The sequence below is a fragment of the Arachis hypogaea genome, chromosome 6, assembly GCF_003086295.3.
Source record: "Arachis hypogaea cultivar Tifrunner chromosome 6, arahy.Tifrunner.gnm2.J5K5, whole genome shotgun sequence".
In the NCBI taxonomy this organism is placed as follows: domain Eukaryota; kingdom Viridiplantae; phylum Streptophyta; class Magnoliopsida; order Fabales; family Fabaceae; genus Arachis; species Arachis hypogaea.
In genome coordinates, this window is record NC_092041.1 from 15,943,194 (window position 1) to 15,961,545 (window position 18,352).

The following is an 18,352-nucleotide window of genomic DNA, read 5'->3' on the forward strand; positions in this document are numbered from 1 at the left end:
CTTAGGACCTCTTGAGTTACTAATGTCCAAGTGATTGATGATTGGGAGCCATTGACTCTAGTTCTCACTAATTGAATTAGTGGAGAGTTAGGACTTATGGACTAGGATTGATATAGCTCATTTGACTTTCCTTTACTACTAGTTAGAGGATGATTTAATGAGATTAATCCTTGCCAATTCTCATATTGTGGTTAGTGATTAGGATAGAGATCCTTGACCACCAACCCTTGCCAAGACCTTTTTAGCCATTAGTTTACTTTCTTGCCATTTATCTTTCATGTTTCTTATCCAAAACCCCAAAATAATTCACAACCAATAACAAGACACTTTATTGTAATTCCTAGGGAGAACGACCCGAGGTTTGAATACTTCGGTTTATAAATTTTAGGGGTTTGTTTTAGTGACAAACAACTTTTTGTATGAAAGGATTAGTGTTGGTTTAGAAACTATACTTGCAACGAGAATTCATTTGTGAAATTCTATACCATCAAAAATCCATTCGTCAGACTCCAAAAGAATGATAGAAGTACTCAATAACAGAAGGAACTTGAATAACTACCCAAATATTTTAATTAGAGATATTAACATATGGAATGACCAGAATTTGAACTTTCTTTTTGTGAATATTTTTAGAGGAGGCAATCCATCCCTTGGTTGCTTAACACGGAAAAGTATAAAAATAAAGTTAAGACTTTACTTAGATACTCTTTCTAAAAAAATAGTACAATTATTAATATAGAAAAATAGTACAATTATTTATAAGTACATGTTATAGTGTCTATATATATTTGTCTAACTTATTAAAAAAAGACAAAAATAAATATTTAAATTAAAAAATATAAAAATAAATAATTTTTTAATATTTAAAACTTACCATAAAAGATAACTTCGCCAATTTTGGCACCAAAATTATAGGCACAGTAGAATTTGCCATATTTATATAGATAATGAAGAAAAAGCAGTTTTTTTTTTGTTTTTCACGGTATTCTCCAATCCGAGAGACCAAGGACTAATTCGCCGCGGCTGACCAATGGGTTGCTGCATGCACAAGGTAGGATTCGAACTCCCGACACTTACTTAAGTGGACTAGTGAACTAACCACTAGATCAACCCAACTTGATTAGAAAAAACAGTTTTACTTCGCATAATTAGTATGTAATTCTTTTCTTCGGCTTAGGCCTTATTTATTGCAAAAAAAAAAATTCCACTTCACGCTAGACCTGCGGCCCTATTAAGTGCTAACCACACATATATTGGTATAGAGTAAAGTTAGGGAACCAAAAGCATATCAGCCAAAATCCAGCCAAATACCTTTGGATGACTTCAAAATCTCTACGAGTTAATATATATGGATGTTTCTTCTACTAATATCAGAATGTTTCTTTTTCATATTAAATGGATATTCTTTTATATATTTTTCGAATTTTTTTGTATTGCAAATGTGAATGTCTCTATTTCTTTAAGAATTTTATATTTTTTAAATTTTATAGATATTTAATTATTTTTGTTAAAATATAATTAGATGTTTCTTTTGTTAAGTATTAGGATGTTTTTTTTTCATATTAAATGAATTTTTTTTTATATTTCTATAATTGTTCAAGGACTTCTTTTAGCTAAGATCAAGTATGTAGTTTATCAAAACGGCACCTAATATTTCCAAAACAATTGCGTACAAGGTAGAATCTCTTCATACAATGTGATGAAATCCCAGAAAAGAGTGTGTCCAAACACAAAAGGGACGCATTCAATAGAAGAGAACTAGATCATAACAGTCAAGAAATTCCCAAAAAAACATAAAGAACCAAAAGAAATATGAATACAACCTCCCACATCACTGTCAACATCCATACCCTTTAACTACTAATATAATAACTATCCCTAGACCCTAATAAAAACAAAATCCAGTACACACGGATTCCAGCCCCTTCTCACTTGAAGTCGCATTGCATTCTACTTATCACCAAACATGTAATGCTTCACATAAAACCTTGAACGCCACAGCCTCCCTTCAGCAATAACCATCAATAGTATCCATGCCACGTCCTATGGTATATCTGAAAATCACACTCTTCTACCATGATTATCCATTCCTTACGTTCCACAACATCTCCTTACGGTGGCAAATCCGACGAGTCAGATGTCGGTGATAGAAGAGGAGTGGATCGCGGTGGGGAGGCAAAGAGGGCCTGACGGTGAGAGAGAGAGATGTGTGTGTGTGATTGTTGGAGGTGAGTAGGTTAATGTGAGAGAGAAAAGAAAGGTTTTTATAGGTTTTAATTAGGTTTACTTAATCAATTTAAAATTTTTAAAATTTTGAATTTAAAAAATTTAAAATTAATTAATTATTAATATAAATTAATGTAGTTTTGTTTAGTTTTTTGCTAATAAACTTTTGGTTCCTTATACTTTTTCATTGGTATATAAAAAATACAACCCACAGAGCAGCCAATCAAAGTGAAAGCCTCTTGAATACCGACCCAACCAGATTTCAAGTGAACATAAAATGGAAATTGCCTCCACGAAGATGGGTAAAATTGAATTCAGATGGGGCATCTGCAGAAACCTGGTCCGACTGGATGTGGCGGAGTTGTGAGAGACGAGAATGGGCGATGGATTGCAGGTTTCATGGGGAATATAGGGACATGTTCAGCATGCCAAGCGGAGCTTTGGGGAGTGTATTATGGTCTCAAAACATTGTGGGAGTTGGGATTCAGAAAGGCTGTGGTAGAGTTGGATTCTAAGACGGTAATAAAAGTTTTTAATGAAAAAAAACAAAGTAAAAAATCATCCAAATAGTCTAATAAAGAGAATTTATTCCCTTATCAATAGAGAATGGCAACTCAAATTCAGCCATACATACAGGAAAGGGAACCATGTGGCTAACTGCTTAGCTAAGCTAAGTTCAGAAAGAGAACCTGGTTACCATTTTGTGGATCTGCCTTTTGATATTTTTAGAATGATTGTTGATGATGATACTAGAGGGGTTATTTTATCTCGCATAGTTATAATGTTGTCTCTCTAACTTCTTGGATTTCATGTCCCGTTTAAAGTACAAAAAAAATGAGAATATTTTTATGAGATTAATTTAGAGATTCTCATGGAGCGGGATTGGAGGGTCTCCAGGCCCATTAGTAAAATTAGTTGGGCTTAGGCCCCATTAGATTACCCAAAAAAAATATCCCCGAATCCTTTCTGCGTGCTAATTTTATAGGTTGGCAAGCAACAGTTATAATTTCGTTATCTCGAATTCAAAAGAGATATACATGGTGATAATGATGACGGGATGATGGAATGCTACGTATTCAATGCTTAAATTTATAAAAGAAATAATATGCATTGTTTTTGTGTGATCGATTTCTTTACGTTATCCACTCCTATAATTATTGTATGAATTATATAATTCATATAGTGTCGTCCAGCTGCTGAAAGTGGCAAATCATGCATGCATGAATGAGAACGAAAGCCTTGCATACATGGCAAAACCGAAATCATTTAAACTATAGAATGCAAGTTTGTCCATTTCTCAAAACAAACACCACCTACAAACAGAGAGAGGCACGGACATGGCATATGGCTGGCTCATGGTTATGGTTTCAGACCTTCATGTGTCCCAACAAAGTGACACTACTGCCCTAGCCTGGAGCATTAATTATTAATTATTGTCTTATTAATTCGTTTATACTATAGTATAGGGAAACAATGTATGTGAACTTATTGGATCCATTATATATAGTTGTCTGTCTTATGATGAGTATATATGTATATAAAAATCCAATCTTTCTGCGTATATATTAAAATTAATTATTAAAATTAATTATTATTATAAAATATATATTAAAATATAAAATATATATTTAATAAATTAGACAATACATGTATTATATATACTATAATAATTATTTTTTAATAATTAATTTTAATATATAAATAATATTTTTGTTAAATTTAATTTGTCCAATGTCCATACATTCTTCCATTATCACCCATGACACTTTGCTGTGACTTTTAAGATAATATTATATATTTTTATTTGTTTTTTATATATAAATACAACATTAAAGTTCGAATAAATAATTAAAACACTTTTTAAAAAATTTCACCTAATCAAATTGTCCCCTAAATTAAATGATATGGGCTATATTAATAATTGATAATTTATTACAAGTAATATATTGACTGAAAATAGAAAATAATATTAGAAAATTTTAAAAACTAATTTAATTAGGTAAAAAGTTTGAAAACCTAATTTAATTAATGGAACCATTTTGACTATTTTTCATTATTATTCATACGATATATATATATATATATATATATATATATATATATATATATATATATTTGGTCATACATACAATATTATTTTAAGGATGATTATTTTGACTCGACTTTTCTTGTTGGTTTTTCAAAAGGAACAAGGGATGTTGTTACATGAATGTGAGTTGGCTTGGAAACACGAGGTAGTTGGTTGGCGGTGCCACCTTGTTTCATTTGAGTTTTCAATTTGTGGGTCCTCACATGCAAACCATTCTCAAATTGACCTGACATAGATTTGAGCTACTCAAATGGCCCATGAGGGAAGCAATGGTCTATTACTATCACGAATCCCATCCTTCTTCTTTTTCTTTTCTTTCTTTTTTCTTTAATACTGTGTAATTAATTATTTTATTTTATTTTAGAATATATATCTATTTTAGTTCTCAAAAAATTTTAAATTTGACATTTTAATTCTCAATTAAAATTAATTATACGATTATTCCCTAGCAATCAACTCTATCTGTCATTTAGGTCCTTTATTCCATTAATTCTAATACAAAAGACAAAATAATCCCTGACAATTCTAACAGAAAAACAAAATAGTTACTGATCTTCTCTATTACACTGTTCTCTCTTAATTTTCATCATATCTCGCATAACACTAGCAATCTAACACTGTAACTTCAAACTACACAATGCACACTCTATAAATTTAATGTTCATAAGAAAAACATCTTTCCATGGGTTGAATTGCTGATGTAGTTTGTAATTTTAGAAAGATTGAATACTAGAGATATATTATGTAAATTTAAGATTGTACCAAAAGCAGAATCTTTTTGTGTCTTATGTAAAGATAGATTGAAGACGGTACATTACTTGTTTTTTTCATGTGATCGTATATAAAAGTTGTGAGGATCAATCTTGGTGGATTGGAGTGTGATTTGGGTTCGGCCAAGAACCACCAAAGAATGTTTTGAGGCGTGAATGGATAGAAAGATAAGGAAAGATATGAATGAAGTGTGGATGGTGTTATTTTTTTCTGTAATATGGTGCACATGGAGATGTAGAAATAACATTGTCTTTAATAATGAAGTATTGGTATTAGAGAAGTTAAAGGAGGAAGTTGTAGAATGCACAAATCGATGGTGTCAAGATCGACAATATATGAGTAATTGATGTACTTATGAGTGCAAATATCAAGTCTAAGGTGAATAAGAAGACATATGAAGTTGATCTTTGATGTATGATTTACTGATCTATGAAAAGGGCCAATAATTTCGCAAAGTAAAAGTTAGAAGGAGAATGATCATGATTTGATGTTGTATGACTGATCGGGTTCATCTTGAAGTGTCTTCGGAGGAGTTAAAATCATTATATTCTTTTGTTCCCTGTTTGCTGTTTTATGCTAATTTTTATGTTTTCTTTGTAGTTATTGCTCTGTTTTTGTTACTGTTTTTTGGAACTACGCCCACTTTGTTGGAATTGAGTGGAGATGTGATTATCTAAAAAAAACCTCAACTTGTTCTCAACCAATTCATACTCAGGAAACTAATGCATATGTCTCTCAACTAGTTGCAGTGACGGATCCAGAAAATTTTATGAGTGGGGGCAAAATATATATAATATGATAATAATTTTTATAATTATACTTTGTTATTATAAAATATAATTAGTCTTTAAATTATCTAATCAATAAATTAAAATATTAAAATAATAACTAAAATAATAATATATAATTTAAAATTTCATTTTTTTAGGTTTTATATTTTAAAAAGATTAAATAATTTTTTCATTGTCAATACAATCAAATGTCATTCTTTTTATATATGTCGTTAAATAATCATTTAAAAATTTATCTCTCATACGATTACGAAATCGATTCTTTATAATATTCATATTTAAAATTTTTTTTCAACTGATGTTATCCAGAAAAAATTAAAGTTAACTTAAAAAAAATATTAATGAATAAACAGTATTATTTTGATTTCTTATATATTATTATTATTATTATTATTATTATTATTATTATTATTATTATTATCTTTATTATTATTTATTTATTTATTTAACTACTTTTATTTAATAATTAATATAAGATTAATATTTTTATTAGTCATTTTTAATTTAATATTAAAATTAGTTTAATAAGATAATTTATTTAATTTGAAATAAATTTAACAGAATAATTTTATATATTTATAATCAAATATAATAAAATATTAGACTGAATTCTATTGACTATCAAATATTTAGATTAAATGATATATTATTTGTTAAATATTAAAAGATTTTTTTGTCACTTTTAATAAATATAATATTTATTAGTTATTTTTATCACAATTTTCAAATTATTTAACGATTATTTTGTCTGCGTCTAAATTTTTTAGATATCAAATTAGTAGTTACCTATATTTTAAAAAATAATCAAATATATATAATATATATACACAGCATAACAGTACTATTCACTGAGTATACAAACATATTTTTCAAATTTTAAATTTATTTATTAGTCACAATTATAAAATAACAAATTTATAATTATTTTACTCTTTTTTTTCTTTAAATGTTATTGTAACAAATTCATTTGAATTTTGAATTGTTATTTATTTTTTTATCATTGATGTTAATGAGTGAAATTCACTTATAGTGGGGTCAAATTTGATTATATAATGGGGGCAAATAATTTTTTTACTATGTATTAATTAACAAATTTTTAAATTCCACTTGGGGCATTTGCCCCCACTCCCTTCAACATAAATCCGTCCCTGACTAGTTGTCGTCTTCGATGGATCACATGAATCCAGACAGCAAGTCGTTTTTGTTAAGACTCCGAAAAAGAAGGAATGAAGCACTCAGTGTCTATTTCAAATGAGAATTTGCATATGATGTTGAAAAAGAATTTTCTCATGATGTCTTAATGTCCAACAATCTATATTGCTTGCCGGCTAGTGGAGAAAGGTGTGTCCTTGAAATAGTTGTGAAACTTGGTCTTGAGGATGTCGTGGACGTTGTCGGGATTGGAGGTGATGTTATAAAAAACGTGGAAGTGGATGTTTTTGGTGGGTGAATATTAGTCACAAAGATTTAGGAAGTGTGTGATTCATGACATGTTAAGGTAGGTGCAAATAAATGGGTGATGGATCATTTTATCCATCGTTAGAGTTGTCATTGTCTCATGTTAGAGTTTTCAGGGACTATTTTATCTTCTGTTAGTGTTGACGGAACTAAAAACCTAATGACTGACAGAATTAATTGTTAAAACCAATCGAGTAATTAATTTTAATTAGAGACTAAAATATTTTGTTTAACATTTTTTTGAAGGCCAAAATAGATATATAATCTTTATTTTATTTAACCATTCATTTTTCTTAGTACTACTTTATTCAATATCTTCCGTGGCAGTTGCACGAGATATTTCTTTTACGCCTTCCAACCAATAATCCATCGACACGTGCCTTGTACTTTCATCTCCTTCCTCCTTCATTTCACCGTACTAAAAGCACGCGCCACTGTAACGCGTGGGAGCAAGGGAGAAAAATGGCCAGGTGCCGGAGGACGTGTGCGCCATGCCAAGCAACTCGGCTCTTTAATTGATCAACCGTCCGATGCAAAACTAATCCAAGGGTGTCTATTGTTCGATCATCGTTATTACGAAATCTCAGCCGGGCACTACTACCGCGCAGTGTGGACAGTAGTAGTAGCTTCGGATAGAGTGTGAAAGCGAAAGACAAAACATTTATTCCTTTTTAATTAAGTACCAAAAGGGAAAGATGAGTTTTATTTAATAATTATAAAAATAATTTTGAATAAAAAAAAGAGGGAGAAAAGATAGGGAAGCGAAGTTGTGGTTCGAGAAGAAGACAAGGGAGATGAGAAGAGAGAAAAAAGTGATCGGAAAGCGGAAAGAAAGGCTGAAACAGAGGGAGGGGGAGAGAGAGAGAGAGAGTGAGTGTTTGGATGTTTTTATTTGATTTGAGGTTGGACACTTCGCATAGCACTCTTTTCGGCGTCAACGATTCCGAGAGTTTCGCCGCCGCATGTGCAGGGATTCCGGTGAGTGACGCGTCCAATTCTCCCGCATCAGCCTTTGCGCTCAGCACCCACACCCACTGATTTCTCGCTTCACTTTCTTTACATCACATCACATGACACAACACCACCATCTTCATCTTCATCAACACAATAACAAGAGCAACAACAACAGCAAGGGACGACAACGACCCAATCTCATCACCATGGACATTGACAACAACAAAACTAGAGATTCTAAAAGACCACTACCTTTCACCGCTAATGCCTTCCCTAAACGCCGTCACTCTACTATTCCCTTCCGTCGCTCTTCTCGTACGTTCTTATTTCTATTTTCTCTTTGTTCATTTCTCTGCGTCTTTTGTATTTATTAATTTTGAATCTGATTAACGTGATAGAGGAGGGAGAGGTGCAGCTGGTGCAGGAGACGGAGACGGAGACGGTGAGGTTGAAGGGAAAGGGGGAAAGGGATCGGGAAAGGGAACCGTCCAAGAGAAGGAGAGGCTCTTACGAAGAAGCTGAGAGTGTTACCAATGAACACCAAGACGGTGACGTTTTTGACGCCGGTGTTTCGCGGGAGCTTTCCTCAAATACGGCCTCGTCCTCTGCACCGGATTCAAATCATCGTCGGACGTTCAGCTCAACCCCACTGCCTCTTGTTCCTCCTCGTCCTCCCTCCATCAGTCGCGAAATCATCGGTGTTACGGTTCCCCGCAAGGCTCGCTCAGGTCAAAGCACGCTTTCATCTAAAATCAGAGTCCACTCTTTTTTGAATGCTTTTTCTAGTTTTTATCATTCTCTTATTTTTTTGGCGGGCTTGTGCAGCTGGTGCAAAAAGGACGCATGCGAGTCGGGCGTTTGGAACATCGGAGGAGCAGAGTTCACGGAGTGCTGTAGCGGCATCATCACCTTCTTTTTCCACTGTTTCTCTGAAGAAGATGGTAATTGTTCTGTGTTCTTTCTTTGCTCTTGAAAAACTCGCTCTTATTTATTTTTTTTCCGGGACTGAGTTTTCTGGTTTGTGTTGTTGTTGTTGTAGAAATTGATAGGATCGAAGACTCGGCTTTCGGAGGAGTTGAAATTGTGTTCGTCAACTGACGAAGACATCGATATTGAAATAGCTGAGCTTCTCTTCGATTTGAAGACCTCCAATAGCAGCCATTATTCTTCTTCGCAGAAGCTGGAATCGAGTACTAGTCCATCGACTCTTCCTTCTGATGATGCTGGTGGGTTTAATTATAGGATCGGCTCCTCGAGTTTCTCTCTCTTTCATCATAATTATTTTATTTTTGACCCTTTTATTTTTCTTTCTACCTTTTCATTTTCTGTATAAGACAACAAGAAAGTGGAAGATCACAGTTCTTCGGCTCTAGCTACCCAATTTGTAAAAGTGGAGAAGCCTTCTGATGATGCTGACAATGGTCCTGGTCATGAAATTGGATCATCAGAGGCTGTAAAATCGGAAAATGATTTGAATTCAGGTGCTGGATGTGACATTTTACCAGATGGAAGATCAGAGTTCTTCATAAGTGAAACTCCTTCCAAATTGGATGTTAACAAACATGAGGATTCTGCTTCCATTAGAGAGTAAGCATTAACAAAAAAGGAAAAAAAACTATATATATATATTGGATTTCTTTGGGATTCCTAATTAGTGACCCCATTTGGTTGGTTGTTGAATTTGCTAGTGTGCCTGCTATTCCCGAGGACAAGGGCCAACGAATGGACAAGTTTGAGATTGATCTTATGGTAGGATCCCTTCTTTGTTTGCATGGCAAATACATTTCCCCTTTAGTTTTTGCTGTCAAGTATATTAAAGAAGAAGTGTGGCTTTGTGAACAGGCTCCTCCTCCTATGATGACATCCCCAGAAAGGGATAATTTTTTAATGTGTGAAGATAGTGTCAAGCTTAAAGATAATGCAGAAAGACTCGCTAAGAAAGAGAAAATGAAGGAAGAAGACAAAGACGTGGCGATGGATGAGTTAAAGCTTGATTTGAAGCCAGGCAAACATATCGAGGAGCAGGTTAGAAATATGGAGCAACCCATTAAATTCACAAACCTCAAAGTGGAGAAAACTGGTAAAACTTGGCACATTTATTTATTTATTTATTTATTATTATTATTATTGTATATAGTACCATATGACTTGTTCAGAATTAATGTTTCTTATATTTCTTATTTCCTTCTTCAGGTGAATCTAGTTCTGTGTCTTTGTCGATAGCGGTATCAGAAGGGCCAGGCAATCTCCTGGCTGTCAGGTATTACATCCTTTAATTCCCTTGGATTCTGCTTTCATTCTGCTGCCAATCTAATTTTACTATGTCATTGGTGGTGTGAATTTTGTGAGTTGGCTTTTCTAAGATCAGTAACTGTTGATCAGCAGATACATGGCACCCATGCAGAATGTAGTGAAGACCGAAAAAACCACAGTTTCCGCAATGGCCCCACAAGAGGTACTATAATTTTGAGCTAAATCAGTTCTTGTTGTACCTGTTTGAGTCTTTTCCTTATTCTCATGGATTTATTCATGCAGCATATGAGTTTTGTTCTCTCTGAACCTCGAGCAAAGAGATGTGCAACCCATCATTACATTGCTCGCAATGTCTTCTTCCACCAACAACGTACAAAGATGAACCCCCTTTTGCCATCAGCTGTTGCCTCTGGTCCTCCTCCGTGCAACACAAAGCACAGTGATATCAATTGTATGCGCTCTGCAGGGAGTATGCTTGTTGGGAAGAAGTCTAAAAAACACGCAAGTTTAAACCAAAGTGTTGCACAAGAGAAGGGATGCGCTGCTACTAACGATTATAGTCTTGCTTCAGTTAGAAATTCTGCTCTTGCCAACTCAATAGATTCAACACAAATGAAGCAGCTTGTGCTTCAGCAAGGTTCACAAGCAGGGTCAACTGGTAATCTAGTGGTATGATCTTGTCTTATTCTTTTGTAAAGTTCAAGAATAGGATGTCATGTTGTCTATTTAATTGATTGCTTTGGTTGATATCATTTTGGAAATTAACGTGCTTTGATTTTGGATGTAGCATGGTCCTGCTTTCCTATTTCCTACTGGCCAGCATCAAGCATCAATGACAAACACCGCTATTCAGGCCGCAGGAGTCAACTCCACCAGCAGTGCTGCCTTATCTAATAAATCCCATAGTTCACCCGTGGGAGTTCTTGGTACCTCCTCTACATTGGCAGGAGTTGCTGCTGCAACGGGCTTTAGCTCCCCAAATTTGACAGCCAATGACACTCCTTATATGACAATAGTTCCGAATAGTGGGTATCCATTCCCCTTCTCAACTCCTCTTGGAGCATCTGCTGCCATCAAGGTTGCAAGCCCTGCACAACCAACACCTATACTGAATGGGCCTTTGTACACTTCTCAGATGTTCCATCCTCTTCAACATCCTCACTCCCAATCATTGATTCAACCGAGTTATCTCAATGCAAGCACTTCAAATGGTTCATCTTCTCATAAGCAATCACAGGGGACACAAATCAATGATAATAGTGTTTTAACCACTACACCTATGCAACTACAGCTGTTACAAAAGCAGCACGCTTTGCTATCTAATCCTCATAAGCATGATGAGATTGGGATGGCTGGAGAGAACAGTCCATTTATTGGTGGAACATCTTACTCCCAAAAGAATGTGTTTGGGCAGAACTTCACCATTCCGGTTCAGCCAGTAAACTTTTCTTTCAGGCCATCTGGGACATCAGATAATATTGTTGGTGGTAACGGTGGAAATTTCAGTGACAAGAAGCAACTGCCACAGGCTCCAAAAGGTGGAGATGATCGAATGCCAGCTCAACCTTTTGCCTTATCATTTGCAGCATTCAATGGTTCTAGTGTTCCTTCAAATCTGAACTTCTCTTCTCTGGCACAGAACCCAATGATATTTCAGAACCTCCCTGACATTGCATCATGGCAAGGATATCAAGCTGCAAGTGCATCTCACACTATGCAGCAAAACATTTATTCAGTTACTGAAGGGAAGTATGGAGGTAAGTCATCCCACCAAGATGATGAAAAGAAAGCCTCAACTTCTGGTAAGCCATCAACCAATGTGCCAACGACCCTTGTTTTCGATAATTCATCAAAGAATCTCAACTTTATGTCACCTCCTATGAATGTAAATTGGCCCAGCCATTCCATGACTTCGACTTCAACAACCTCGAGTTCGCCACTTTCTAGTATTGCTTCAAATTCTCAACATCCACTACAGCTGTTTCATCTCCAGCAGCAACATGGTATGTTGCAGCAGCTACCTGCCATGCCTACTCAATATAAAGCATCATCAACTAATTCTACCATTGCTACAAAACATGTGAACAGTCCCACAGTTTTCTCGCAAACTCTTAATCAATGCAAAATATCTAACCAAGCTTCTCAGTCAAAGAACACATCTATTGTAACATCTGCTACCCCATCACTGAATGGTTTTTCTTATGAGCAAGAAAGAGTTTTACAAGGTCACAGCCAAATATCTTTCGTGGGAAATTACATGCCAGCCCTGCCACCCCAACAAGGGCAACAACTTCTGAGTAACACCCAGCCTTTTAGCACAAATACAATAGTTGCAGGAACTCCACCTAATGGTGGTGGCAACATGAAGACAAATTCCCAAGGAAGCAAACCTGTTCCATCATTATCAATAAACACTTCACAGAAGCACCAAATTGAGAATTCCTCTGCCGGGAGCGGCCAGAAATCTTCCCCAGTTTGTGGGAGGAATGTGCCATCAATATTAAGTTCATTCCCCAGCCACCTGTCTGAGCTGAAGTATTAGAATTCACATGGCTTATTTTATTTCAACAAATCGGAAGAATCTCATGTTGGAAAAGGTGGAACCACTTGCTTTATATTTGTGGTGAATTGTGATAATCAAAGGAAGTTACAATCAATTTGGGCCTAACAATTTTGAAATCGGAAGTAGGGGATTAGGGACTCATTCTTGTTGCCTTCTATAAGGCTATTATTTGCAAGTTCACCATGAGCCCTAATTATGTAACACAACAACACATTATATGCAACAATTGTAGTGTGTAGATATATATAATATATATCTCTCTCTCTTTTTACTTTAATTCTATAGCAAGAAATGTAATTAGAATTTTTTCCCCTTGTCAATTTTAGTTGAAAAATCTATCGTTCATTCAACTTCTGTTCACTTTTTAACGAGTTATGTTACATGTATACCAAAATTAGCTACTAAAGTTAGTCTCTAATATAAAATATATATTAGAATATAAATATACATTAAAAATAAATTAAACTACATATATATTTATACATAAATACATAGCTAATTTTAGTAGTCAATTGGACTGCGAAGTTTAAAAAGGGTGAACATCATGCTGTGTATACATTAAATTTATTGAAAATAAATTAAATTATACATATATTTATACACAAATATAAATACATATATTTTTACTAATGTAGTGTTATGTGATTGGATACATGTGTGTAAAATAGTTTTACATTGTATCAAAATTAAATTCTTAAATATATTCGTTAAAATATAAAACGATTTTTCCTTTTTATGTAGAGAAATTAATTTATTATATATTTAATATCATTAAAAACTTTAAATTTTATATTTTTTATAATTTTTTTATATTTTTAAAAGTATCATACTTGTTAGTAAATTAAGATCAATGTAAAAAAAAATTTGAATATTTATTAGTAAATGATGTATTTTACTTTTATCAGGTAAGATTTCATATTTACGAGAATTACAAGCTATTAAATTGGTCAAATGCTTTAATGAATATAATGCTTACAAATTACTGTAAAAAAATATAATTAAATGAAGAGTATGTAATTATTTTTTTATTTGAATATGTAAGTATTTTGGCTAAATTTGTTCATAATGATATATGTTAATATTGTAATCCATTATTAAAAGTATAGAAATTAAATTCTGGAGTATATTTTGTACTGTTAATGTACTTTCAATTTATATATTTTAAAAAATCGAACGTTTGATTTCTATATTTTAAATCAAAGAGTACTACATCTGATATTAACATTTTAACCATTTATAAATTTTAAAAGTAATATTGTCAATCTAATATAAAAATAAAAAATTAAATATTTTATGTTAAAACTATCTTTTATTTTGATTTTCGTAGATTGGGTAAAAAAACGGTTAGCGAATCCGGGCTATCTATAGTAAAATTTCTTCACCTACTCCTGTAGTTAATAAGTTTATCATTCAACTTGACTGAATTTAACATTTTCCAAGATGATAATCTCCTAATCCATTCTGATAATAACTCTACCTTGGAAAATCCCACACACTTCTATTTTCAGAGGTTCACTGATTTTAATAATTTACAAATTTAATTAATTTACATTTCACCCGTGTATGTTAGTAGGTAAAAAAACATGTATTTTAATATACAATAATAAAATATTTTAATTTTTATCTTTGATAATATATAAAATATTATATTTTTAAATATATTCTTAAAATATATATTAATAATTGAATGTTATAACACTTTTTTTATAAGAAGTTTAGATAATATTTCTCTTCCTTTTATTTCTATAACATATATTCTCCTAGAATTAAGTAATATATACTTTGATTAAAATATTTTTAATAATTATAATTATATAAATAATTTAGTAATAATTATTTGGTTGATTTAAAAATATAATTTTTTTTATTATTTTACTAAATTTTTATTTTTAATAATTAACTTGTTACATAAATATTTAAATTAAAACTACGTATATGTTTTATGATTATTGATAAAATATTAAAAATAAATAAAATTTATTACATTAAAAATAAATATATATTTATATTATTATTAATATTATTCTTATTACTATTATATATAATTACAATGATTATTGAAGAATATTTTAAATAAAATAAATAAAATATATGTTATTTAAATTTTAAAAAAGAGGAGAATTGAAGAAAAAAATTACGGTAAATTTAATTATTTTATTAATTTTTATAATTTTATTAAATATTTAATTTAATTTTTGTAATTTAAAAATTTATAATTGTATTCCTATATTAAAAAAATATATAATTAAATTCTTATTATTTATTATTTTTCATAAGATAAATAACAATCTTAAAATATTTATTTTTGGAGATTTTGCTGTTCATTGTATATAAATATAAAAATAAATATTTTTAAAAAATTATATTTAAAAAGAGTATAAAATGATTTTTATCAAATATAAAATTTCAGTTACAAACTTTAAATTATAAAAATTTAATTAAGAATCAAGTGAAATTACAAGAACCAATATAATAATTAAAATTTTTAATATCACATCCTAATTTTTAAAGCTTTTTAAATTAGAATGCCGAGAGAAAAAAATCTATATAAAGAGGATTAGGATTTAATTGGCTTATTCTTGCAAGTTGCAAGTATAGTTAACTTCTCAATTCTCAAAGGTCACTTCTTTATGCGAATATCAATTTCTTCCTCGTCCTTCAATAGTTGTGTAAGCAAAACTTTCATCCGTCTCTTCTTGCTTTTACTTTTCTCTTTGTCTTTTAGTTTGTGTTCTAATAGCACTTAACTAAGTACTCTCATCCTCCTTCTAGCCTCCTTGTATATTCATCACTGTACTCCATTACCATAGTCTCTAAATATATGTAAAAACTGGAATAAAAAGAAATAACTGATACTATTTAAGCTAATAAACTACAAATTAAATAATAAAATGAAACATTTATATTTGTATATTTAATTTAAATTATACATATAGATGAATGACTTCTTATGCAATATAAATTTAATCCATACAGTCGTTGAATCATGTCATATTATCATTATAAGTAAAATTTTTAAATTACATAAAATTCAGATTAATATGTATATTATAATTATATTTTTTTATATTTTTAAATTTATAATATGTATACAATTTATAATTTGGTGACATATCAAATTAATTTTAAGTTACTTAACTTTCTTAGATTGATTTATAAAATGAGATATTAGAATTCAATTATTGGATCAATAAAATTCTTTATGCATAAAAAACTAACATTATAAACGTAAAATTGGCTATAAATCATATATATAGTCCTTTTGCATAAATATTTCTTCTTAGTAATAACTGACACATTTTTTCCATAAATTCTGGTGTTCAATTTTACAATAATAAAATTTTTAATTAATGATAGATCATACTTCCTTCATTAAGTGTCGTTTACTAGTGTATAAATATTGAGATTATTATTAAATTTTATTAAAAATATAAGCTATTAAGAGAGAGATCAAAGCATTTTTAATACTATTTTTCTATTAAATTTTTAACTTTTTTCTATTTAATAGTGGAAGGATAATAGATAAAAATTAATTAATAATTTTTTAAAATAAAAATGAAACTTTATTTACAGCAAAAATAGAAAAATTTATATATTTTTTAATTATTTGTTTATATATTCTTAATGTACAAAACTCTTTTTGAAAGGCATTAATGGGCGATGTTCATTCTTTATCTGTATGTATACTTATCTCTAGAATAAACCAACTTGCATTGTGGTTCATAATGTTTAGTGTCTTAAACAATTGTGTCACACAAAATAATCATAGTTACTACATGTATTTTTAGGATATATATTAATCTTACTAATAATAAAGTTAGTGCAGAAACATATGTTAAATTTAAATTTTTAACACATTTATTAAAATATATTTTAAAATTTTTATTAACGTTAATCTTAGCATACTTCTTAAACTACATATTAATTGAATTTTTGAAAAGTGAATACTATAGTGCCTTTGATATTGTGCCTAACTAACGAAAAAAGACAAATAGATAATATTTAATAAATTTTAAATATTTTACTTTTTGTTTTAAACATTTTATTTTTTACTTTTAAAAAAAATTAGACAATTTAAGCATTATAATAAAAAGTACCATAGAATTCACTATTTTAAAATATGTGTAAAATTTTTTCTCGTGGCTTTAATTATGTAATAAAAAAACACTTGCATGTCAGTAATTTTTAATCTTTTTACTTGTATAAATTTTAAATTGTCTTGATATATGTATCAAATTTTTTTAATATAAATTATATAATTTTTATGAATTTTTTTATAAATATGAGAATAAATTATTTAACTAAATGTTAGTAAAAAATAATAATATTTATTAATTATATATAATTATGATAAGCACGACAAATGATGATAAAAAATCTAAAAGCATTTATTGATAATGTCAAATCAAAAAAATTAAAATGTGAATATTCATAAAAAATAAGCGCGACAAATGATGATAAAAAAACATTTTAGTCATCAAAGGCATTTACTGATATGTTGGTGGGTCATAATAAAATTTTATTTCTTTGAAATGTTGTTACATGGAGAATATGTACACATTAAATCCAATTGTAATTTACAAAAAACACAATTTACAATAATAGATTATCAATGAACATAATTTTCCAAAGATATGATTTGAAATAGTACATAATCTTCTGTCACACTTTTTCCAGGACCAATAGAAGTACAATAGACCATAGAACATAGAGGCAGCTAGAATCAGCAGCCACCAGTGCATGATGACTTCTCAATTTCTCTCCCATCTAGATCATAAGGTTCTTTATTCTGACCTTACTGCACCTTCACACAAATCTAGATTTGGATTCAAGTTCCTCTGTCAAGGTCCTCCTGCCAAGTTTTGGGGTATGCTTGTTTATATATGATTTTTTGTTCTTTTGTTTAATATATATATATATATATATATATTATACATAAAGAACATGCATAAGATTATCTATTGTTTGTAAATTAGAAATTTCTACAACATAAGGTTCTGTGTATTGTGTAATATGGAAATGTCTCACTCTAGATAATTTTTTAAAAAAATTTAAAAGTTTCTATGTGCATAAAGTAGTAAGTCTATAAGTTATTATATATTATATAATTTTATTTTGGACTACAAAAAATTAGCTTATACTAATAATTAAATTGTTAAATATACTTAATGTCAAATTTAATATAGGTAAAAAATTTAAATAGATAAACCCTAATATAAATACTCAAATTAGTGTATATAGGTGTTT

The 18,352-nt window shown here is 30.5% G+C and overlaps 1 protein-coding gene across 2 annotated transcripts; it reads left to right on the forward strand.

Annotated features, from left to right (window-relative positions):
* Window positions 1–8,023: 8,023 nt before the first annotated feature.
* On the forward strand, window positions 8,024–13,455 carry LOC112696211 (protein TIME FOR COFFEE). 2 transcript variants are annotated; one of them, XM_025748843.3, is made up of 11 exons: window positions 8,024–8,604; window positions 8,688–9,017; window positions 9,115–9,230; window positions 9,329–9,515; window positions 9,624–9,876; window positions 9,978–10,038; window positions 10,132–10,369; window positions 10,483–10,549; window positions 10,675–10,744; window positions 10,825–11,211; window positions 11,330–13,455. In XM_025748843.3, exons 1-11 carry the CDS (start codon window positions 8,406–8,408, stop codon window positions 13,082–13,084), a joined length of 3,663 nt encoding a protein of 1,220 aa, XP_025604628.1. In that variant the 5' UTR covers window positions 8,024–8,405; the 3' UTR covers window positions 13,085–13,455. The 2 variants fall into 2 exon arrangements, with proteins under 2 accessions (XP_025604628.1, XP_025604627.1); XM_025748842.3 differs by having other exon boundaries at window positions 8,033–8,604; window positions 10,672–10,744.
* The last annotated feature ends 4,897 nt before the right edge of the window (window positions 13,456–18,352 follow it).

Bases quoted from the DNA above. Each gene is read 5' to 3' on its own strand.
- LOC112696211 (XM_025748842.3), top strand. From the start codon at position 8,406: ATGACACAACACCACCATCTTCATCTTCATCAACACAATAACAAGAGC. The intron at 9,877-9,977 runs GTAAGCATTAAC...TGAATTTGCTAG, and splicing joins GATTCTGCTTCCATTAGAGA to TGTGCCTGCTATTCCCGAGG. The intron at 10,039-10,131 runs GTAGGATCCCTT...CTTTGTGAACAG, and splicing joins AGTTTGAGATTGATCTTATG to GCTCCTCCTCCTATGATGAC.